Source organism: Apodemus sylvaticus, chromosome 1 (genome assembly GCF_947179515.1).
Source record: "Apodemus sylvaticus chromosome 1, mApoSyl1.1, whole genome shotgun sequence".
NCBI lineage: Eukaryota > Metazoa > Chordata > Mammalia > Rodentia > Muridae > Apodemus > Apodemus sylvaticus.
This window is the reverse complement of record NC_067472.1, coordinates 77,074,174-77,099,562: the sequence shown is the minus strand read 5'-3', so window position 1 is coordinate 77,099,562 and position 25,389 is coordinate 77,074,174. Positions and strand designations below refer to the sequence as shown.

At 43.5% G+C, this 25,389-nt stretch overlaps 1 protein-coding gene across 1 annotated transcript in view; it reads right to left on the bottom strand.

Annotated features, from left to right (window-relative positions):
- The window catches only part of Mcmbp (minichromosome maintenance complex binding protein), a 41,550-nt gene that overhangs the window by 9,660 nt on the left and 6,501 nt on the right, over positions 1 to 25,389 (bottom strand). The window contains exons 2-10 of the mRNA XM_052197406.1: positions 18,390 to 18,475; positions 17,300 to 17,440; positions 17,166 to 17,207; positions 13,506 to 13,607; positions 8,035 to 8,179; positions 6,606 to 6,757; positions 4,514 to 4,614; positions 1,351 to 1,529; positions 819 to 942 (exon numbers count right to left, since the gene is read on the bottom strand). Of these exons, the coding sequence (XP_052053366.1) occupies positions 819 to 942; positions 1,351 to 1,529; positions 4,514 to 4,614; positions 6,606 to 6,757; positions 8,035 to 8,179; positions 13,506 to 13,607; positions 17,166 to 17,207; positions 17,300 to 17,440; positions 18,390 to 18,475 (1,072 nt within the window). The remainder of the gene's footprint in view (positions 1 to 818; positions 943 to 1,350; positions 1,530 to 4,513; positions 4,615 to 6,605; positions 6,758 to 8,034; positions 8,180 to 13,505; positions 13,608 to 17,165; positions 17,208 to 17,299; positions 17,441 to 18,389; positions 18,476 to 25,389) is intronic.

Here is a 25,389-nt window from a genome sequence, read left to right as displayed (position 1 = left end):
ACCTTTGATCTTAGCACTCAGGAGGCAGAGGCAAGTGGATCTCTGTTCGGGGAAAGCCTGGTCTACAGAGTGAACACCAAGATAGCCAGGGCTACAGTGAGACCCTATCTCAACCCAACATGGTGGAGTCAGAGACTGAGGCACTGCTGGCTGGTAGTGTGTGCACCTTCTATTCCAGCTCTCGGGAGGGAGCCAGAGGCAGGAGAATCTCTGTGAATTCAAGGTTAGCCTGGTCTACAGAGCTACAGGACAACCAATGCTAAACCAAGAAACACTGTCTCCAAAATAAATAAATAAATAAAAATTAAAAAAAAATCAAAAACCAAACCACAAAGGGGCTGAAGCATTAAAGTCAACTTAAATGTACATAAAGACAAAGACAGCCTTCACTGTTTGTATAAGCAAAGCCTGGAGAAGAACACATACATACATGCATACATACATACATACATACATGTAAACATACAGGGGTCTACGGATGAGACTCGGAGATAAAACGCATTTGAAGTATACATAAGACCCTGGGTTTAATCTACATCACCACAAAATAAAACATAAAATGAATGCAGAAAAACAAATTGCTCATCAGTCATGCTCTATCTGGAGGACGGAAACAAAATGCATTTTCCACTTCAAAGTGGAAATGTGTGTTTGGTGCAACATTTGTAGAAGTCCACTTGAAGGTAAAGCTAACCTATTAACCTATTAACACACACACACACACACACACACACACACACACACACACACACACACACACACACAGCTGCTCCCTTCTTTATCCCACATCCTAACTCCTAGGAAGAGCACAGACTTACACTGTAGAGATGAGATGCAATATAAGATATTCAGCAGCCAAACTGTCTCCCAAGAGCGCGTGAGTGAGGAATCCAAGCAGCTCTGCTCTGACTGGAGACAACTCAGACATGAAATTGGATACAACTGCAGAAGGAAGGAAGGAACGGCAAGTGAGTGTGCAGGCCCGCTCAGCACCAGCATCTCACACAAGAGCAGGAAGGAGCACTACAGTTCTGGAGACAGCGAGTGATGCCAGTGATCCCCAGGACCCGCCCAGCAGCAGGAGAGCTGAGTCTTTTAAGTTCTTCTACCTCCACATGTGTGCCCTGACACATGCATATTCTACTCTTCCCCACAAGCAAATGTGATTTTTTTAACTAGAAAGTGATGTAAATGTGAGAACAAAGAGCTTATACCCTTCGTTGTGTCTAGGTCTCATCTCAATGACAGGAATTAATAGAAGAGGAAATGGGGCAAAGCCACAGCCATGACTAGAAAACTCCCTCTGCTGAGCAGGGACTGCAGCCCACACAGGTGAGGCCCCACACTCACACTGACAGGCTCTGCTCTCCTCCTTGTTAAGGCAAGTGGGTAACAATGGGTTGATGTGCTGCAACTTCTGGGCTAAGATCACATGAATCCTTGGCACTAACGAAGCTGGAGGGCTGTGCACTCTCTGCTCCTCAGCCACGTCTGTGCACTCCATGGGGTCCAGCAGTGCCGACGCATCCCTGGGGAGACAGGGCATGTTACCTTGGTTTAGAGATGTCAAAGAGCAAAGGTGTCAAAATAACATGCACTCTGTAGACACTCGGAATCCTACTCGAGGGATTCTCCATCCCCCATGGCAGGATGTGGTCGCGCACTCCAGAGTGCTTATCACTCACACCTGCCGTACAGCGCACTGGGTTCATTCCACTGCTCAAGACTGAGGTGTCTGACTTACTGCCACAGACAATCCGTGTACATGACAGAGGATGTCAGTCACAAGACCATGTCAAAGCAGATGCTCCTTGCATTCTCAGCACATAATAACACTGGGATCTTTTTCTCCAAAATCCACGTCTTTATTATTTAGTGTAGAGACCACTCACTTTTATCTTTGCCAAATTTTATTCTGATGTGATACTCCACCTCTCCTGAAGTGTGAACAGGGGATTAGAACAGTGTGAGCATTCAGGCTTGCTAATCAGCTCAATGAGATGCTCACTTTGGCGTCACTGAGCAAATGACTAAAATGTGTCAAGTGTTCAACTCTACTATGCACAAAGGCCTACACTACAGTGAGATCTCACGAGACAAGTTCACAAATCCACTCCAAATCTGCCCCCATCTGTGCTCTTCCCTTCTGAATCAAGAAGCCTCAGTAATCAAATAATTTACAAGGAAAGCTTTTTGGCTGTGGTGGCACACACCTTTAAGATCCTAGCATTATGGAGGCAGAGGCCAGAGTGAATTCTAGGCTAGCCATGGCTACACTGTGCGACCATGTCTTGGAAACAACTAGAAAATATTTGCCAACATTTTTGTATTGTTGTTTTCCCCACCCCCACCTTTTTCTCCCTCCTCCTCCTTTTTTTTTTCTCCCCCAAGATAGGGTTTCACTATACAGTCCTGAGTATCCTGGAATTCACAATGTAGAATCAGGCTGGCCTTGAACTCAGAGGTCTGCCTGCCTATGCCTCCTCTAAGTATGACAATTATTAAGTTCTTGCTATGTAGAAAGCTGGTGGTCATGTGGTGTCCAACACGCCTCCTGTAGGTGTGCTGGCAACAGTCCTTCCTTCCCTTTGGCAAAAGGAAGATGGAACAAGGTCTACGTTATCATGTCTTGTTAGGGAATAAAAGAGTCTAAAAACACACAAATAGGGGCTGGAGAGATGGCTCAGTGGGTAAGAGCACTGACTGCTCTTCCAAAGGTCATGAGTTCAAATCCCAGCATCCACATGGTGGCTCACAACCATCCATAAAGAGATCTGTGTACTTACATATAATAAATAAATATTTTAAAAACACACACACACACACAAATATACAATCCCTTACTGAAGCAAAAAGGGGTGGTGATAAATACACACAAAGCTAGCTATGTATAAACACAGGAGGGACAGCCTGTACTAGGAAGCTGGTTCCCAGCAGGAGAGACCAAACGAGCTGTGGAACACACAAAGGCGTTCTTGGGTACTTCTGAGACAGCAGAATCCTGCTTCTGTAGGGCTGAGGAAAGGCTGGGCAGTGAAATATAATGACACAAATGAACCTATATGAAGCGACTACCAGAATCAAAAGGGGCCACTGTGGAGAGCAGCACTGAATACAATGCCTTGCTCTAAAACAACAGAGTACGGGACGCTGGTGTCCACCTGCAATCCTAGCATGCTGCAGGCAGAGGTGGAGGACTGAGGACACAGCAACACGCTATCTGAAAAGTGAAGAAAGAAAACAAAGTCACTGGGCACACACGGGGTGTCTGATAAAGAGGCTTTCTGAAGTGGCACTGTTTGCCACTTCTCTACATCCCCTGCGTGCATGCGAAACGGAGCAAAGCACAGAGGGCGACGGGAGGACAACTACAGGAGGAAGAGATCAAAACAACAGCTTGGGCTGAATGAAGGTGAGCTTGGGCTTTTTCTTCTTTGAGATTGTCTTCCTATATTACGGAGCCTAGGCTGGTCTAGAACTCAATTCTTTCTGCCTCAACCTTCTAAGTGCTGAGATTATGTGTGCATATCATACACAGAAAATCCAGAGTTTCTTATAGAAAATATAGAACTACAGTTTCAAGTTTTAATATGGGTGATGTAGGAAGGATCCTTATTTATTATCCTACACAAAACTCAACTACAAATGAACCAGGGAGGGAATACTCTTGAACTTACAGGCTCAGGAAAAGACTTTCTATGCAGGACCCCATTGGAGGCATTGAGACCAACAACCGACAAATGGGATCACGCAGAAGTCCTGTGAGATAATACAACTTTGAAGAAGCAGAGAGTAGAGGTCGAGAGACCTGGAGGAGTGCCTTCATGGGGGATTCTGGAACTGGGTTCTTCTTTGTCTTTCACAGCCCAGCCACTAGATGAGCATTTGCCCCGCTTCCCCGCTCCGATACACTACGTCCATATGGAGCAAAAGGACCCAGCGCATGTGACAGAAACTCTGCACCTGTGAGGCGGGCACATGCTGACTTTCCCTGTGAGTGGATGACCTCAGGTAGAAGACAGAATGCTGACAGTCACCTGCCTCTGTCCATCATTAGGATCCAAAATGAACCAACCTATTATCACTTAGTATTTATTCTTGACTTAAATAAAATTCCTCACCAGAAGAAAATTCGCTCCTTGAAAAACTAGACAATAAGCTAGTACATACAAAATCCAAGCTGCTTAATGTGACAGAAAATCAATCCTGAAAATCATGAGGTCAGCTTGAGGCCCTGGAGTCTGCTCACAGTGTCATCTACTTGTTAAGTCTGGGAGAATCTGAGTCTCACCTGCTCACAGTGTCATCTACTTGTTAAGTCTGGGAGAATCTGAGTCTCACCACGACCACTCTCTCTACATAAACAGCAGTAATAACAAGCACGTGGGGCATGGGTGGTGGCAACTGGTAAATCTGAAGACAGGAAGGGAAGTTCTTTATAACTATCTGTCACTGTTCTAACATTAACTCCAATGAAAAACCAACAAAAGAAAAACCTACCAAACAGACTCACCTTTCTTCACTGTTCAGTATGCTCAGGACGGGATCCACAGAGAGCACACCATATAACTCAAGAACATCGTTGACTTTGAAGCAATCCCAATCTTCATAGACCTGATGAGAATACAACACCAGGTTAACCCTGAATGACATACCAAGAGCAGTCACGTCCTTGCTAGCCAGACTACTCAGTCAGCAAGCATGTGAACCACCACACTCCCACAGGGACTGGTGGAGGGCCAAAAGCTAACCCAGAGCCAGTGTGTCCACAGGGTTTACCTGGCTGGTTTGATACTTCCTGTGTGGCCCACATTGACTCAAACCAAATCTTCTCAGGCCTCTGCCTCCCAAGTGCTAGGACTGCTGGTACAAGACACTACAATCAGTTTAACTTACGTTTTTTGCACCCGAGTCATACTACTGTAGCTCAGGCTAGCCTTGGTTTCCTTTTTAAAAAAAAAAAAAAAGAAAAGAAAAGAAAAGAAAAGAAAAGAAAGAAAGAAAAAAAGAAAAGCATGGGTGCAAGGGACTCTCAGGCTGAGTACATTGCAGTTCTCTTCAGACACCAGAAGAGGGCACCAGATCATCCAATTACAGATGGTTGTGAGCCACCATGTGGTTGCTGGGAACTGAACTCAGGACCTCTGGGAGAGCAGTCAGTGCTTCTTAACCACTGAGCCATCTCTCCAGCCCTAGCCTTGGATTCTTAATCTTCCTATCTCAGCCTCTAAAAAGGTGGGATTATGGGCATGTGATGCCACATTCAATATTTTATTTTAAGAGCAATTGAGAAATGGGTTTTGAAAAGAAATATGGAACAGCAGAAATAAAACATGAAGTGAGAAATGACACAGAAAGGAAGTAGACACGAATTTAAGGGTTGTTCCACTTCTGAATATCACCTTTCCCCTCTGACTTTGTGAAACAGGGTGTGTGCCCTACTTTTATGTCAACCTGAGACAAGTCAGAATCATCAGTCACGAGGAAGCCTCAAGTGAAAAAAGGTCTCCTTAACACTGGGCTGTAAGTTTGTAGATCATTTTCTTAATTAGTGATTGATGTAGGAGGGTCCAGCCTATCATGGGTCGAGCCATCCCTGGACTGGTGATCCTAGGTTTAATAAGAAAGGAGACTGAGCAAGTCTTGAGGAGCAAGCCAGTAAGCAGCACTCCTCTGCATCAGTTTCTTGCCACCAGATTTCTGCCCCACTTAAGTTTCTATCCCAACTTCCTTTGATGATGAACCAATATGAAAGTGTAGGCTAAATAAATAAACCCTTTCCACCCCAACTTGCTTTTGAACATGGTGTTTCATCAAAGCAATAAGCACTCTGATTAAGACACAGGGTCTCACTATGCAATTCAGTCTGCGCTTGAATTCTCTACCCTTCTGCCTCTATTCCCTGAGAACTTGGACTGCAGCCGTGCGCCACCACACTAAGCTCCCGATTGGCCAATTCTTTAAGAATGCTGTAACCAAGCCGGGCAGTGGTGGCGCACGCCTGTAATCCTAGCTCTTGGGAGGCAGAGGCAGGCGGATCTCTGAGTTCGAGGCCAGACTGGTCTACCGAGTGAGTTCCAGGACAGCCAGGGCTACACAGAGAAACCCTGTCTCGGAAAAAAACAAAAACAAAAACAAAAAAAACCAAAAACAAAAAAAAAAATAAATAAAATAAAGAATGCTGTAACCAGAATAAGGAGCCCCAAAAGATAGATTCCAGCCACTGGAATGCCAACTTGCAAGTGTGCACAAAGACCATGAGGTAGGTGATATCTCCCCTCCCCCATGATCTAGGTGGGGAACAGTGTCAAAGACAGAGCCTTTCCTGGTAGAGATGTGACTATAAACATATGGTCAGAAAGATGCAGTATTGCTGCCTTAAAGATGGAGAAGCCACAAGCCTCAGGACAACTTCCATACCCCGATTTTATACACTTCTCATGTCAGACTTATGGCCTAAGCCTGTAAAATAACTTATTGTCATAAATATCTAAATCTGGAATGATTTGCTATTGTGGCAAAAGAAAATTCAGGCAAATGCTGAGGGTTTCTAATGCGTTATCTCTGAGACGTCACAGCTGAGGACAGAGCTGGGAAGGCTGTACCTTAACAAGGCAGGCAGGGCCCTTTTCTCCTGGCAGAGGAAAGTTCAGATCAAATGGGGAAGAAAGGTCCAAGGAGTTCAGCTGCTGCCCAGAGGAAGCTTCGGTCTCCAAGCGCTTTGGCTCTCCGCACCGGTGAAGGCCCTGGAGGCCTCCTAGATTAAACAGGATTGCATGCCATCACTTCTGAGCCCAAAGAAAAGAACATTCCAAAAGAGCTTTTCGAGTGTGACATAAATCATGTTTATGGGTTTGAAAAGGCCAATGTCCAGTTAATAATATTGTTTGACTTATACCAGAACAAAGATAGATACGCACCTAAAATATTTAACTCCTTCAATTGGTCATCCTCTTGTCTTAATCCTCTTAATATTAGGATTTCAGATGTTAAGTCATGATGCCCAACACATGTAAGTACTTTTAAAAGTTAATTTCATCGTATCCAGCTATGACACTTATGAACCAAATCAACAGTCAGGACAATACGATAACCCTAAAGATTCTGTAGTGGTACACACACCTTAGCAGTAACCAGTAACTCTGTAATTGGACTTCAGGCTCACGCAACAAGAGGGAGACCATGTCTGGTACTGGATTCATAGCTAACTACTCAAGTGTTAGTGAAGTCACGGTCATTGGAAGAGAATCTATAACCACTGATCTAGCAAACAGCATAATCCCTAACAACAATTTTTGAGTTATCCTTACCCCCACAGGTAAGTGTAGTCTTAACCTTCATATAGGAAACTTCCCTTTGCAACAGATGAGAACCACTAGAGAAAACCACACCCAATCAATCTCTACTTGAGCCTGGCGTGGTGGTGCACCCCTCTAATCCCAGCATTCAGGAAGCACAGACAGGTGGCAGATCTCAGAGTTTGAGGCCAGCCTGGACTACAAAGTGAAAGTATCAGCAGTACTCAAGGAAAAAAATTACAAATTCATCCTGCAATTTTGCATTTTTTTCCTTTGCTATTTCTGGCCTTACAAAATTCAACAGATGTACCATGATTCCAAAAAGAACGCAAAAAAGGATGTTTTCAGGTTAAGTCATTTTTAGGGTAAAGTGTGATTTATATGCTTCTTATTGTTTAAGAGTCAGGACAACAATTATCAATTATGAAGACAGAAAAAAGATCTTTTTTTTCTAGATGACCACTTGAGACTAAAAGCATCCATCTGAGCAGCTTTCCAAAGAGTACTCACTGTGAAAAGGCTCAAAAGTGTCTATGCCCATCCCAGTTGTTTGCGTTAGAATCAGAGCCTCATATACTCAAGACCAAAGTTCTACTCTGAGCTTCACCATGACCAACACCATCCAGTTATGATAAACTTCACGTGAAATAAGGTTATCACAGCATGCCAGTTCCCAGATCCAGAACAATCCTAGAACAAACCTAGACGTCAGGAGGAAGTTGAGGGTGCACATTACCTGCTTGCCGGGCACCCGAGTGTTGGTCTTTCTGTTTACTGGGCTGTAGGTCCATATCTTCATCATCTTCGTAACTCCTCTTGTGCCTACTGGGAGTATAGGAAGTCGAGGGACTGACTCGAGCTTGGTTTGCATTGACATAGGCGTTAAATGAAAGGTTAAGAAGAAAATCACCTTGAACCAAATCATCCTAAATTAGGCTAATTATAGGGTTATAAATACAACCAATCTGATAATTCAGTTAAGAGGAAGTATTTTTTAAAGATTTATTTATTTTTATTTTATGTTTATGAATGTTTTGCCTAGAAGTATGTTTGTGTGCCACATGCATGCATTACCCTTGGAGGCCGGGAGAGGGTGTCAGATAACCTGAACCTGGAGTCGCAGACCATTTTGAGCAGCTATGTGGATACTAGAAACTAAACCTAGGTCCGCTGCAACAGCAACCAGTGTTGTCATAGCTGAGTTGTCTCCTTAGCTCCTACAATAATTTTGAAAGAAGGCTAGACTTCCAATTTTGGTCATTGTCTTAGTTTGGGTTTTACTGCTGTGAACAGATACCATGACCAAGGCAACAAGGCAAACATTTAATTGGGCCTGGCTTACAGTTTCAGCTGTTCAGTCCATTATCATCAAGGCAGGAAGCAGGCAGACATGGTACTGGAAAAAGACCTGAGAGTTCTATGTCTGTTTCAGGAAATATTAAAGTTGAGCTGGCATGTTCCCATGCTTGTGCCTCTAACTCTCCACCCCGGCGACCTGGCCTGCCATGCACTGGAGATTCACTGGCCTGGAGCTTCTGAAACATCTCCACCCAGCTCGCTAAGTTGCCATTGGCAAGTCTCTAACATGCCATCCCCAACAGCCTTTGTGGAGCACGTTAGACAAACCCATGCTTTGCTGCTGTACCTTTCTCTCTTGAAACCAGATGAGCTGTTGTGTGAAGGAAAATGCAACACAAACTTAGTTCAGAAACAATAGTAACTCAATCTCTGGGTGCAACAACTAAAACCTAATCTTGTACGCCTTATTGAAATCTGAGCCTCCGGCAGCAGATCCACAATGATACTAGGAAATGCTCGCTGCTATATCTTACGCCTCTGCTGTTCTGGTTCCAAAAGCAAGTCACTCTCTCCTGCTTCTTCTCTTCCTCCGTCCAACCCGGAAGTACCGCCTACTCACCCAGTGATTGGCTCCTTTATTCATTAGGGGACTGGTTTACATGAATAGCACCAGGCCCATCCACGACAGACATATGTCTTGATCCAAAGGTAGAAGACTATTCCACACTGGGCATAACTTGAGCATGGCAGACCTCCAAGCCTGCCCCAACAGTGACACACTTCCTCCAGTAAGACCACACCTACTCCAAAGGGGCCATACTTCCTACTTGTGCCATTCCCTATGAACCTAGCATTCAAATACACAAGTCTATGGTGCCATACCTGTTCAAATCACAGCTATGAAAGTAAGAGGTTTTATTCCATGCCCCACCTCAACAAAACACAGATGAAGCAAATGTCTGTAGGCACAGAGAGGATAAGGTTATGATCCTTGAAGGAGACATAACCCAAAGAAAAACTCTGCAACCTTTTGGTGACAAATTCTGTCATTCCTGCCGGCCTAGCAGAGAACTTAGAGACTGTGAATGCAAACACACATGGGCTGGAAGAACATCACAGGCATTTCAGAGCTAAACACAGCCCATTCTGTTATTCAGGGGCCATGCCTTGGGAACAGGAGTAATTATATATAATCTTGATAAAATTTCAAACCACTCCTTGATAAGAACAACCTGATACAACATACCAACTGCCAAAACCAAATTTAACCCTTCTGAAGACAGGAAACTCAATTCTCTACTAGTGTTGCTTTTCAGGAGATAATAAAACAGTTAAGTGAAGAAACAGAAAAATTGACCTATTATCAGATTTAAAAATCAATACAAGGAATGGAGAGATAGCTCAGCAGTTAACAGCACTGACTGCTCTCCCGAAGGTCCCGAGTTTAAATCTGAGGAACCACATAGTGGCTCACAACCATCTGTAAAGAGATCTGACGCCCTCTTCTGGTGTGTCTGAAGACAGCTACAGTGTACTTAGATATAATAATAAATAAATCTTTAAAAAAAAAAAGATAAAAATCAATACAAAGAAACCCTGAGATAACAGACTCTGGGATTAGTGGGTAGGTAACTCACAATATTAAAGGACAGAGCTGGAGATGCAGCTCAGTTGGTAGACTGGTTGCCTAGCACGCACAAAGCCCAGAGCTAATCCCTTGTAGCATAAAGCAGGAGTGGTGGTGCATGCCTGTAATCCCAGCATTCTGGAGGTGGGGGTAAGATGATCAGAAATTCAAGCCAAACTCAAGCCCAGCCTAGGCTACGGTACACTGTCTCAAAAACAGAAAAAGGAGGAGGAAAGAGCTGAAGAATACTCACAGAGAAAGAGAAACAAACACTGAAAATCAGTTGGACAACTAGATCTGAAAATAAAGGACAGAAAACAAAGGAAGCAACAAAGACTCACACTATGTCTGCTGACCCCATCCCTGTCCTAAACACACACACACACACACACACAGAGAGAGAGAGAGAGAGAGAGAGAGAGAGAGAGAGAGAGAGAGAGAGGGAGAGAGGGAGAGAGGGAGAGAGGGAGAGAGGGAGGGAGGGAGGGAGGGAGGGAGAGAGGGAGGGAGGAGTGGAGGTTGTCAATAGATTAGGGATGGAGAAAAGAAACTTAGTGAATTGAACACAAGTCAACACTAACCATTTAACTAAAGCAAAATGAGAAAGAAAGCACCAAACAACAAGGAGACAAAACTTAAAGCTGGAGATGCCCAGCCTCCTGAAGGGAGATGCCCAGCCTCCTGAAGGGAGATGCCCAGTCTGGCTTGGAAGGGCTTGGGCTCGACTTACAGCAACAGGATTAAAAAACAAGCAAGAAACAGGAGAGGGAAAATGAGCACAGCTTAGGCCATCAAAAGAAAAGATCAACTTGTGTTATGATTATGTGTGACATTCCAAAATAGGGCTGGGAAGACAGCGCAGTCACTGAAGAGTGCCTCCCAAGAGCCGGCATTAACAAACAACAAACCCCGGCTGGTCATACACACACTCACACAGCTCAGCCTGTGTTTACACACTGAGACTGGGACAGAAAAAAATATTTCAAGAAATGACTAAAATTGTTTCTAAAAAGTATCTACAACTAGAAAGTTCAACAAAACCCAATTAAGAAAAGTACATTTTAAAAGAAAAGGGCAGGGGAGATTCCTAAACCCAGAGACACCCGTAGTAAAAGGCTGAAAGCAAAAGAGAAAGAATATTTTAGAAGTAGCAAGAAGAGTACAAAAGATATCTTATATAAAAGGAGTAAGAGTAATAGAGATGCTTTCACCAAATAAGAATGGAGGCAGAGACAATGGCGCTGCATCATTCCCACACCAGCAGAGTGGGATGTATGTCAATCATGGACTCTACATCTAGTGAAGATGTCATTCAAAAATGAAGCTGAAAAGACTTTCAGTTGAACTTTCATGAAGGAATTCACTACCCTAAGACCTGTTCTTTTAGAAAAGAGGGAAGGCACCTAAGGGAAATCATTTTACATACAGAACAAAGAGAACCAAGACAGTGAATGTATTCACAGTATAAATGATGGAGGCTCTCCCTCAGCTTCTGGAGAAGACAAATGACAGTCAAAACACAAGGGCCGGGTGTTAGCTCAGTAGCTCAAGAGTCAAGAGCCAGAGGGCCAGGGTCCAGTTCCTAGGACTCACAACCACCTGCCACGCCAGGTCCAGGGTAGCCAAGGCCCCCTTCTAGATAAAGTAAGGAAACAAACAGAGATAAACTGATTGACTAGTTTAAAACAGAGCTAGAAAGATAGCTGGCTAGGTGGTTAAGAGCACTGGCTTCAAAAGGGCTTTGGTTCCACCCAGGAGGGTAATAACAGTTTCGAACTCCTACTCCAGTCCCAAGGAATCTAATCCTCTCCCCTGGCCTCCAAGGGCAACAGACATATCCTTGAGGCACAAGCATACATTTAGTTGACAACAACAACAACCACACACATAAACAAATAAATAAATACAAATAACACAGGCTCTCTATAGTTTACATACAAATGAAATACATGATGCCAGTAACACAAAAAGGGAGACTATTGAACAACAGTGCTAAGACAATCAGTGATCAAAGAGATCACAAGAAACCAAAGTGGTGGTTAGAGAGGGATGTGCTGCTCTAATGTTAGAGAGGAATTTGTTTATTTTAACTGCCTGTACAAGAAAATTTGAAATCAATAACTGAGTGTCTCATACAGAAATACCAAACTCTGAAGATGTAGGTCAGGAGCAGAGTGCTTATCTAGCATGCGAAAGGGGCTGGGCTCAATCCTCAGCTCTGTAGAGGAAGAGGTAGAAAAGCTAATCCCAGACAAAGTAAAATAAAAGGCGGCAAGCAGAGGCAGTAGACCGGCACCTGACAGACTCCTGGCAACCATCAGGGCAGGAAACACAAAGCAGCATCACCAAAGATGACAGAAGCAAAGCTAGCGAACCCACCTGCACTAAAGGAGGCAGAATACTGTGAAAAGGGTTAAAGGTCAAAGGCTGGGAGTCATCCCAGCATCTGGAGGAGGATGGGGACCTGGAGCTGTATGAGACCTCACATAAAACATAACCACCACCCAAAAACCAAACCAAACCAACCACCTCCCAAAACTCAAGTTTTAACTAAATGATTAAAACAAGTGTTCAAAGACTCAGATGACTGGAGCTGGAGAGATGGCTCAGTGGTTAAGAACACTGGTTGCTCTGGTAGAGGATCCAGGTTCTGTTCCCAGTACCCACATAACTACTGTAACTCCAGTTCAAAAGGATGTGAGACCCTCTTCCAGCTGCCCCATGAGCTCCTACGAGCATGCAGCACCCATGAAAAAAAAACACCCCCACACAGCCCCCCACACACACTTTAAAAACTAATCTTTAAAAAATTAGAATGTGGGGCTGGATATAGCTCAGTGGTCAAGAGCATTCACTGGCTGCTGTTCCAGAGGACCTGGGTTCAATTCCCAGAACTCACATGGCAGCTCATGTCTGTTTATAACTCAGTTCTAGGGCTTCTGACACCCTCACACAGATGGACATGCAGGCAAAACACCAATGTACATAAAAAATAAAAATTTTATTAAAAAACCATTATAATTTGAAACTGTACTTATTTATTATTGTGATATTTAACTACCTATATATTATAATTTAGGTATTGCTCTGTGATTAATGTCTTACTAAAGACATACTTTGTATATAAATACATTTTTTCCCAGCTAATGTCACCAAGGTAAAAAGACTACAAATCTACAATCTGAATTTTGATCCTTTAAATTATTTAAAAAAAAAAAAACAACAACAACAACAACAAAAAAACCTCATGCAGCAAATAGTGAGGTTCAGATAAAGGATATCTCTTTGACCCATGAAGATTCCCCGGGCACGGGGACACAGTAGAAAGTCTGTCTTTCCGAAGTAGTGGACCGCGGAGAGCTCAAGTCAAGTTCTTGATGGGGCTATAATACATAGACACATATTTTTAATTTTTGTTAAAAAAAACACATTTTCACATTATAAAAAATGTTACCTCGAGTTAATGTAAATAAGCAATTAATTAAGTAAAGAAGCACCTCCTTATGTAGCTCTAGCTAAAATGAAACTTGTGATCCTCCTGCCTCAGACTCTCAAATGCTAGGAAGTATTGTAAGTAACATGCTGACAGGACACATCCTGCTTCCAAAACTACCTTCTTTCTTTATTATTTTGGGGGTGGGGGTAGGGTGGGAAGGTGTCTCACCCTGTAGCTCTAACTAACATTTGGCAATCCTCCTGCATCAGCCTCCTAAATTCTGGGATTATACTAAGCCACTCCATCCAGTTTTACCCCCTTCACTTCCTGATGTGTCCGTGGGGAACAGGTACGTATGTACACGCCAAGGCTTAAATATGGAAGTGCGTGCAGGAACACCCTGCAGGAGCTGGTACTCTCCCTTTACCAAGTGGGGTTCAGAGACCGAACTCAGGCTTGGCAGCAATTGCTCTTATCCAGCAAGTCACCTCATCAGTCCCTAAGCTACCATTAAAATAATAACAAAGCCCTGCAGTGGTGGCACATAACCCTAGCACATGAGAGGCAGAGGCAGGGCAGGTGGATCACTGACTTTGAAGCCAGCCTGATCTACAGAGTTGAGTTCCAGGATAGCTAGGGCTACATAGAGAAACACTGTCTCAAAAACCAAACCAGCCGGGTGGTGGTGCCGGTGGTGGTGCCAACCAGCCGGGTGGTGGTGCCGGTGGTGGTGCCGGGCACAAAGCCTGTAATCCCAGCACTCCAGAAGGCAGAGGCAGGCAGATTTCTGAGTTTGAGGCCAGCCTGGTCAACAGAGTGAGTTCCAGGACAGCCAAGGTTACACAGAGAAACCCTGTCTCAAAACAAAACAAAACAAAACAAAACAAAACAAAACAAAACAAAACAAAACAAAACAAAACAAAAAACCAACCAACCAACCAAACCAGTCCCTCATGTTAACAGACACACATAAAATCACCAACTTCATTATATCATTTTCATACATGTAACATGTACTTTACTCATAATTAAGCTGGAAACTGATTTTTCTTTTTGTTTTTGAAACAAGGTCTGATATATACCAGCCTGGCCTCAAACACACTCTGTACTGAGGATGGCCTTGAACACCTGACCCACTTCCCAAGTGCTGAGGCTGAAGCCAGGGCTTCATGCATGCCGGGCAAGCATGTTATATTCTCCATCTTCAAACCGTACTTTTGTCTATTTTTCCCCCTAGGAGCAAAGGTCCCTTTCATTGGAATGTGGCTTTCAGTTAAGATTTGTTTGGTTTTGCTTTTTTAAGACAGAGTTTCTCTGTGTAGTCCTGCCTGTGCTGCAATCCACTTTGTAAACCAGGCTAGCCTCAAATTCTGCCTGGCTCTGCCTTCCAAGTGCTGGGATTAAAGGCATGTACTACCACTACCACCCTGCTCAAGAATTAATTAATTAATTAATTATGGCAGACACACAAACTCTGAGCTCGTGGCAGTGTTATGCCAAGATTACCAACTTGTAATTCATGCTACTGTACACAGAGGAGGAAACCTTAAATAGTAATATAATCAGCAATCCATTAACCTGGTATTACATTTGACGTATGGAAACATTCTAAAAGGAAAAGAGACAGGACAGGAAGAGTCGGAAGCATGTGCGAGATTAGAGAGAACGCTCTTTAAATGAGCCCAGTACTCTAAATCACCGCCAGGAGTTACACTGCAGCCTCCCCGTTAATGCTGGGGCTCTGTTCCATGAACCCACCTAACCAGACCAGTCCCTTAACTAGGAATGGCTCTCTGAGTTGTATAATTGTAGCTAGTATTAATAGGGTTATCTATCAGTTCTCAGGAAATTTGAGTAAGAGATTAAAAAAAAAAAAAGTTGGCCGGGCGGTGGTGGCGCACGCCTGTAATCCCAGCTTTCTGGGAGGCAGAGGCAGGCGGATTTCTGAGTTCGAGGCCAGCCTGGTCTATAGAGTGAGTTCCAGGACAGCCAGGGCTACACAGAGAAACCCTGTCTCAAAAAAAACAAATCAAAAAAAATAAATAAATAAAAAAAAGTTAAAAGCCTCAAATAAGATAATGGAGCAAAGGTTTTAGGTTCATAATGCAGAGAGCTAGACCCAGAGGAGGTCGCAGCAGAGACCTCGCTTTCATACTGACCTACCCGGTTAACCCCCACCTATAATCCTCATTTTATTCCCCAAGATGAATAATTAAAGTCTGTGTTTCAATAGAAAACACATGAAAAACACAAAGCAAATGACAGAAGAAGACATTATCTTCTATTATCTGGTCTATTTAGACATGCTAATGGTCTTTTTTACTGTTAAAATAAAACAAGCTTTTTACAGGCCCAGCTAAGACACCACATGCTAAACAGGTGTCAGAGTGAAGTCTTTCTCTCCTATTATCAGAAAGGCAATGCAAGGAAAGGAACAGAAGGCAGATAGTTTAGAGTTCATTTACAAATGCCTTCTAGTAAAGCTCTACCTCCATGCGGTCCCTTCGGGGCCTGGCATCCATGGAGCTCTACTTGCATCAGAGTGGCCAGCCGCCCCTCTGCCTGACACCCAATACTCTGTGCTTTCCCCGTTACTAATACACAGAAGAATGCTTTCATTACTTCCTTCTGCCAATGAAAATTTTGTTTTGAAACCCATATGTAAAGTCAAGTATGATAGCAAAGCACTTGCAATCCCAACAGCTGGTAGGTAGAAGCCAGACAGATACACACTCAAGTCAGGCCGGTGTGGCTCCATAGGAAGGCCCTCATTCAAAACAGCATGTTTTCAAACTGGAGGTTGTGTTCAATGGTAAATACGCTTCTTTAATCTCTGACACCCTCTCCCAACAACCTTCCCTATAAAAACAGAGTGAGATTTAACTGTACTCAGTTGAGGAGTGATAGGGTGCAGTGGGCAGTCCTGAGGACCTGAATTTGAGCCCTAGGACCCACAGGACCTCCATGGTGTGTGCCTTCTGCCTTACAAAACAAGCAAGCAAATGTTTGATTAGACCTAGTTGAGAAAGTGCTAAGTCTAAGTTAAGCTTTCCACGTTTGTTTCAAGAAACAATCACTGTGCTTTTAGTCACAGATACTAAGGAAGAACCCTGTCATTTATAATCTTGCCAGAAATCTTTAAAAGATAAATAAGAAAATTAAGTCAGAGAAATTCTTAAAGACAAATAAAAAAATATTCTGCCTGATTTTTTTAGAACTCATTCACATACAAGACAAGTATACTGAAAACCAACCAAAGAAAGATGAATTCTTTTTTAGGTGGAAAAAAATCATGCTTAAAAAAAAGCCTCAAGCCGGGCGGTGGTGGTGCATCCCTGTAATCCCAGCACTCTGGGAGGCAGAGGCAGGCGGATTTCTGAGTTCCAGGCCAGCCTGGTCTACAGAGTGAGTTCCAGGACAGCCAGGGCTATAGAGAGAAACCCTGTCTCCAAAAAACAAAAACAAACAAACAAAAAAAGCACCAAATACTGCAAAGGATACATACCCCACATTCTGCTACGTCTCGGTATTTTCCAAAATGAAGAACCTACGACCAAAGCGGAAAAACAGAGTATTTTATAAATGTGATTAATATTCCCAATTACAGATAGCATGGTTTGCGGAGAAAGCAATACATACTCGTGCTTTTGTGTTCTGGTTAACCGTTTCATAAACTCCCATGTAAAACTCAGGATCAAACATATCCTGAATCATGCAACGGAACTTGACAAAACTGTTGGGCTTCAGATAATGAAGGGGGACTTCATTCAGTGATGGTACCTTCAGAGAAAACAAGCAAACAAGTCAGCAAAGTTGTTGTCTGTAAACGTTAAGAAGACACATTTTCAAAACCTAGCCCAATCCAGCTGTGTGCTCTCACTGCTCAGTATAACATCTGCCAGGGGAGAAGAACTTTCCTCTGAATTCTTCCAAGTTCTTGTGACAACACTTGACTCTAACAGGATGCTTTTCCTTCTAAAAGTATCCATAGTATGTATAACACCTACAAAAAAGTATACATAGTATACATAGTATAACACTGCCTTCTTTTGGTTCAGTTTTGTTTTCTTGCTTTGGTTTTGTCTTTGTCTTCTTTCTTTAAAGATTTATATATGTACATGTATATGTATATGACTACTCTGTATGCCAGAGAAGACATCAGATCTCATTAGAGATGGTTGGGAACAGCCAGGTAGTTGGTGGGAATTGAACTTAAGACCTCTGAAAGAGCAGCCAGTATTCTTAACCACTGAGACAGCTCTCCAGCTCTCCTGTTTCCTTTCTTTTGAGACAGTATCACTTTGTAGCTCAGCATGGTTTGAAATTCACTAGTAGCCCAGGCTAGCCCCAAACTCATCATGCTCCTCTTGTGTCAGCCTCCTAAGCCCCCATATTGTAAACATCAACTATTATGGGGGTTTGCTGAACCCTTGCAGTCAACAGAAACGCATATGTTTTGATGAGTTCCTCTGAATATTCACACTTGCCAATTCTTTTAGGAAGGAACAAAATACTCTTAGAATCACAATTTACTCTTCCGAACAGTCATTTGCTACCATCTAGAGGCACAACACAGAGGCATCAGACCAAAGCCCCTTTACTCTCACATACTCTTTAGAGTCCTATGCACTCACTTCTCTACTTCTAGTCACGTGGGTGGGTGGGGTGGTCGTCTACTCTGCTAAGAGAAACTATAGCCGGCCAACTCAGACAACAGCAGTATGCTCACCCATTTAGGAGCATTATTTTCCTTCAGCTTTTCCTTGAAGTATTCAATAACTTTCTTCTCCCAGTCAGGATTAACTCCATTTTGTGCTGAAAGAGAAATATGGTCATCAAAGCACAACATAGGCCAACAGATTATGTTCAGGTCAGTAATACGTAAGCTGGATAGTTAATACAAGTGAATGCACAACTGGGACACTCACAGGCATCGATCGGGGAGCTTCCCTGCTGGGCGCCCGGGACCAGCACTCAGGCTGCTGCCCCTTAGCGCTGCCATTAAGAACTGAGAGCCAACACCTGTGGAGTAGTGTGTGGTTTGCCTAGACAGAGCAGCAAAAGCTCAATATATACAGCACTTAGCTCAAAATACTTTATATATACACCGTGAAATGGAAGGTGGAGACTTTAAGTCACATCTGTTTATTGGTTTAGCATGTGTATGTACACGCACATGGGCAAGGAGGCCAAAGAACTTGCAGGAGTTAGTTCTTGGGGATCTAACTCAGGTCAGTCATCAGGCCTGTCAGGAGAATCAGAAAGTTCAGGGTTCTTTAGCTATATAGGAGCCTGAGTACCTGTGCCATCTCAAACAAAATAAAAACAAAACAGAAAAAAAGTTTAAATTGTAATTCTGTCCTTCAACACCAATCATACTGTTATGTAAGTGATGTTCTAGCCTTCTGGTGCTACATATAGACAGTATGTCTGTCCTCTCTATAAAAGCTCCACTACACATACAGTATTATCTTGTCCTCACAAGGAAGAGACAACCTGCAGGGGGACTTACAGGAGATGAAAAGGAAGACCAAAGAGGGAGTGACCCACAGAACAGATTCTTGTGAACTAACCCCCTAGCCTACATGCCTACAAGACTTCTTGTTTATCACATGGCTGCCTTAAGATGGTGAATAAGGGGAATTTGTTTCTAATTGTGACGTCGCTGAGCCTGTCAGAAACACTTAGAAAAACTCTGCTTCAGCAGAGTGTTCAAACATTTTTTCCTTAGCTAGACCAAGCTTGACAACTGTAGTGGACCCCACAGGATCCGTGTGGTGGAAGGAGAGAACTGATTCCCCAAGTTGTCTTCTAACCTCCATGTGTGCACCACCTGTACTCATATTCATTAATTAATTAATTCATTTTTTTTAATAAAAAAATGAAGAACAAAACAAGCCTTGGTGCCAAAGTTCAGGCGCTATCTCAGATCTATAACCAACTTCAGGTTCTTTTCTTAGATCTACAACCAACTGAATTAGTTTCTATGTAAAGAATGAGGTTTAGGTTGAGATTTCTGTTTTTTGCATATAAATGTTTAGGTATGTTTCAAAGAACATCCTTTACCACCGGATTATCTGTGTCCTTTGATTAAAAAAAAAAAAAAAAGAAAGAAAGAAAAAGGAAGAAAGAAAAAAAGAGTTGAGAGTAACAGCAATAGAGCCTGCAAAGATTTTGCTAAGGAAGACAACCCCACAGACGGGGTCAACCCCACAGACGGGGTCAACCCCACAGACGGGTCAGCAGGGTGGTTCTATTTGCATGGGAACTAAACTAGGCCAGTTCATAAACACATGGGGGAGGCTGGAGGGAAGGTGAGCTGGACAGTTTGTGATTATGGGACAAGGAATGCCCTGGCGGGGCTTACTTCCCACAACTGAGTCAAAAACTAGCAACCTTAAAACAAGGAAATTACCAAGGAGGGTTCACTGTGGAAGGAAGACCGAGAAGAAAATATGTGAAAAGCTAAGTGTCAAGCTAAGTTAAGAAGGCATCTGAGTTCCAGAGTAGTCCAGACCACACACACACACACACACACACACACACACACACACACACACACAAAGAACCCATGACAAACCAAGTCTGAGTGATAGGAAAATTGTTCAATTTGTTGGTTATTGGGGTGGGGGTATGTGCTCATATGTGTGTGCGTATGGGCAGGGGACACAGGACAACCTAGGGTGTTGTCGGGCATTGTCCACTGATTTGTTTGGAAAGGGTCTCTCACTAACCTGGCACTTGCCCAGTAGGTGGGCTGGCTAGCTGATCGACCTATTTCCACCTCCCTAGTGCTGGGATTAAGGGCATGCACTCCAGGCTGAGCTTTCACATGTAAATTCTGGGGACTGGCCTCAGGTCAGCTTGCAAGCCATGTCGTTTATTAATTGAGCTGTTCCCCAGTCTGGTAGCCAGACTCTTTAAAGCTCAGAAAAGACAAGGAATTAGATTTGTTCTTAGAGCCTCCAGATAGGGATGCAAATCCTGCTGACAACTTGATTTTTACTCCAGTGACATATGTCACATTTTTGACCTCTAGAGCTGTAAAGTAATGAATCTATATTGTTTCAAGCCACTGTGTGGTTTAAGTTACTGCTGGGACAGGAAGTTAAATAAATTGCTGAATATATGTATCCAAGTCTTCTGTTCTATCTGTACAGTCTATCTGCACAGTGGTATTACCTCCTTATTCTTGCTATAGGTAATTGTCTTCTTTTTTTCTTTGCTAGTCTAACTTAGGGGTTTATCAATTTTGCTAATAAGGAAATAAATGATTAGGGATTTAGTTCAGTGGTTCAATCCTCAATTACACCCCCTTCACACACACACACAAATCCCTAAACACACTCAAAGGCACGGTGAAGAGGGGGCTGCACATGTAGCTCAGGTGGCAGTGTCTGGCATGAGGACCTAGCTCATCGGCATAACCAGGTGTAGTGGTGCATGCCTACCCCCAGGAGACGTAGGCAGGAGGATCAGAATGCTCAAGCTCATGGCCATTGATGCTACCAACAGATCAACTGAGTTCAGTCCCTTGAGGAGGAAGAGAACCTAGCCCCAAAGCTGTCCTCTGACCACCACACGCACAGTGCCTGCAATGTGCAGCAACTCCCTGCAGCATAATAAATAGAAAGAGGTAAGGAAGTTCGGGACCACCGTCACATCCTAGTGAGTCTTAAGGCAGCCTGTAATACATAAGACTGTCTCAAGAGTTTCAGCGATTTGCTGTCTTGTTTTCAGTCCTTAATTTCTGTTCTTCTTTCATTATTTCCTTTTCTTTTTTCCATGTGACTTGGATTTTAGTTTGCATTTCTGATTTCATACATGGATACAATGCTTGAAGCCTGTGTAGCTGGGAACAATTTTAAGTTTCACAGGGACTTCTTTTTGATCTACTGTTTATACAAGTCTGAATTTTTCTGTCATCTTTCAGATTTCCTATCCTTTCTTATTACAGACAGAATGCACACAATGATTTCCCTTTTTTGAAGTCTGATGATACTTGTCCACAACTCAGAATGATTTATCTTGGCTCAAGTTCCACATGTGGGTGGACAGTGCGTGTTCTGGGGTGGGAGGTGAACATACTAAATGAGCCTGCGTGGCTGGCACTCAGAGCTTTAAAAGCAACGACTCAAAACAGCAGCAAGCCCGCCAGCTACGGCCACATACTTGCCACTCTTGAGCTGGCCAGTGTCTGTAGGCAGTCTGAAGCCTGCAGCCGGTGCGTGTGTGAAAAGACCTACCGCAAAGTCTCTCGGGACAGCTTTAAAAACTTGGGGCTGAGCCGAGCTGTGGTGGTGCATGCCTGTAATCCCAGCACTCTGGAAGGCAGAGGCAGGCGGAGTTCTGAGTTCGAGGCCAGCCTGATCTACAGAGTGAGTTCCAGGGCAGCCAGGGCCACACAGAGAAACCCTGTCTCGAAAAAACAAACAAACAAACAAACAAACAAACAAACAAAAAGAATGGAGAAAGAACTGTAAGAAACAGTATCAGAATAAACCAGTAACACTGCAAAAATTACCTCAAATCTGTCACAAAATTAACTTAAAATAAAGAGATCACAGAACTAAACAAACAAAAGTAACATTATAAAACTCACAGAGTATCACACAGAAGAAAACCTAGATGTTTAGCTAAAACTGTTTAAATAAAATACCAAAGACACACTCCACAAAAGAAAATAATAAGTTAGGCTTAACTACTTTTCTGTTACATGAATGAACTGTCAAAAAAAGCAAACACAGGGTTACACAGAGAAACCCTGTCTTGAAAAAACCAAATCCAAAATACAACAAAAGCAAACACACACACACACACACACACACACACACACACACACACACACACCACTACAGAGGGATGAATATACAGACAGAACACTAACCACACTACATGCAGATGAGAAAGTGTCCAAACTGATCTTTCACGAGAACAAATCCTGGCCATTTGGTAATGGCTTACACTTTTAATTGTATCACTAGTGTGTGGCCCATGTAAGGCAGTCTGGTTTCTGGTTGAGCTAGGTTTGAAACCCTGGTGACCCTGCAGATGACCATGCAAGGAGGGGTAGGTGTTTTGCCACCATCCTGGACACCAGGCCCCTGACAGGAGGCAGCAACTCTCTATAGGTCTGTGGCCATCAGTCAAGTAAGGGCCCCTCCACAGGTAGAAAACCTTGACCACAGGTCACATAGCCTCAAGACAGATCTCTATGTTAATGAGGTACCTAAAGGCCTGGAGGCTTAGCCAATAAACTCCCCTTCCAGACACTCCTCACTGCAAAAGGTATTGAGCTCAGGCCGGCCCTGAGAAAGGGCTATGGCTTTACTCATGGACACTCTCAGCCATGACAATAAATGCTTTAAAACCATGGACTGCCTCTTCTCATCAGAATCCGCCCTGTGGGGAGCAATGGAGCAGGACTTCGCCTAGTCTCCCACAGAAGGCCTCTCAGCACTCCCAGCCAGGGCCACCACCCCTGCCAGGACAAGCCAAGGACTCTCCTCCCCTGTGGGTGGGACCCTGCCAGAGCTCCCCTCTTTTTCCCTTCAGCCCCAAGCTAAATCCACTCTTTGGGGCCCCACTCTGTTCTCAACTTCTGTGGCATCCAGCTGAGTCTGGGATGTCCATGAGTCTGAGAACCTGATGACTCTGGCCCCGGGCAGGTCTGGGGATCCCCTGGGACCTCAGACTGTGCTCCCCCACCCCTGGAGTGGAGCACTGGTGTGGGGAAAGCAGTCAAAACCCATGCCCAAAGCCCAGGAGCTAGAGCCCCTGACGCGGGATACACCATCTAACCCACAATAGGAGCTGGAGGCAGGAACTCTGTGAGTTCCAGAATACCAGCGAGTGCTAAACAGAGAAACCCTGTCTAGAAAAACCAAACCAAAAAAACCCCAAAAAGGCAAACCCTAAATAAATAAATAAATAAGTAAATAAATAAGTAAATAAGTAAGTAAGTAAAAGCAACTCTGGGATGCAGATGAGCAGAGTGCTTGGCCTTGGCAGTAAGAGTTGTTAGCGCAGCAATTTCCATTCACTGCTGCTGCAGAGCAGAATCCAGTCTGGCAGTCATCACTAAGCTAAATATATTCCTATCGCACTACCCTAGCAATGCATACTATGGACTTTGGATGATAACAACCCTATTTGTTTAACACCTATTTGTTTAAAAAATATATACCTTCGGGGCAGGGCAACTTTTTAAATAATCATTCATGTTATCTTATATGGAGACGTGGTACCTGAATATAAATATGCATACCATGTGGGAGCTGACAGAGGTCAGAAGAGGGTGTTAGAGCCCATGGAACTGGTTACTGACAGTTACAATTACCATGTAGTTACTGTGAATCTAGTCTGGGTCCAGAGGACAACTCTGCTCTTTCACCTCTAGACAGGAGTTCTAGAGACCGAGTTCAGGCCATCGAGTTAGCAAGCACACTGAGCCACCTCAGCTCCATGAGATTCCTAACTGTGACAAATATGCTTTTCTGGGGAGAAACGTTACCATTGGAGGAAGTGGACATGTTACATAAAAAAATCTTTACTTTTCCCTCAATTTTCCTGTGAACTTAAAAAACAATTCTAAATAAATTGCTCAAAAAAATACAAAAGCAACAAAAATTAAAATGGATAGAAAAGTCTCAAATGATTGTAAAAGCAAATAGTGTCTAGAATAGTGTTCTAGGTTATAAGCAATAATAGCTGATGTTTGGCTGCCCCTTCCCAAATGCTGGAGATACCACCTAGGTCTCAAACACGGTGCGCACGCGCTCCACCACGAAGCTGCTGCCCACAATCCACACCCTCTCCAGGTGGATTTCTGAGTTTGAGGCTAGCCTGGTTTACAGAGTGAGCTCCAGGACAGCCAGGGCTATACAGAAACCAAAAAAAAAAAAAAAAAAGAAAAGAAAAAAATTAAAAAGAATCTCACTATATAGCTCAGGCTGGTCTTTAAATTGATGGTCTTCCTGCTTCCATTTCTTGAGTAGATTCCAGGACTATGTATATGAACCCATAGGACAATGGATGTCATTTTTTGACAGCTGTCTTTTGAAACAGGGACTCCAGCTGACCCAGAGTTCACCAAGTAAGTCAATACAAGCACACAACAAAAGCTAGCCATGGAATGCCTATAATCCCAGCATTGGGTGGCGGTGGGGATGGGACAGGCAGATTCTAGGAACTGGTTAGCCTAGCCAAAGCTGCAGAACTGTGGGTCTAGTGAGAGACCCTGCCTCAAGAGAGTAAGACAGGACGTAATAGAGCAGGTTACCCCAGTCATCCTTTGATGTCTGTTCTATGTGTATGCAATCAGACAGACAGATTATACCACCCCCCCACCCCCCACCCCCCGCAACACACACACCATCCTCAACAATAAAACAGAAAAAAGTCATAGCAGTCTAGACTACTACAGTTTTGGCATTGAGACCGATCATACAGACCACTGAGTGGAAATGAAATACAACCACACTTTACCATCAACTGGTTTTTAACAAATGTGCCAAAACTATAATAAAGAAATGATAGTCTCCCAGGCCAGCCTGGTCTACAGAGTGAGTTCCAGAACAGCCAGCGCTATACAGAGAAACCCTGTCTCGAAAAAACAAAAACAAAACAAAAAACCGATAGTCTCTTCAACAAATTAGACTGGGAAAGCTGGACAGCTATATGCAAAAGAATGACTTCAGACCCCTACCTCACACTGTATTAAAAAACAA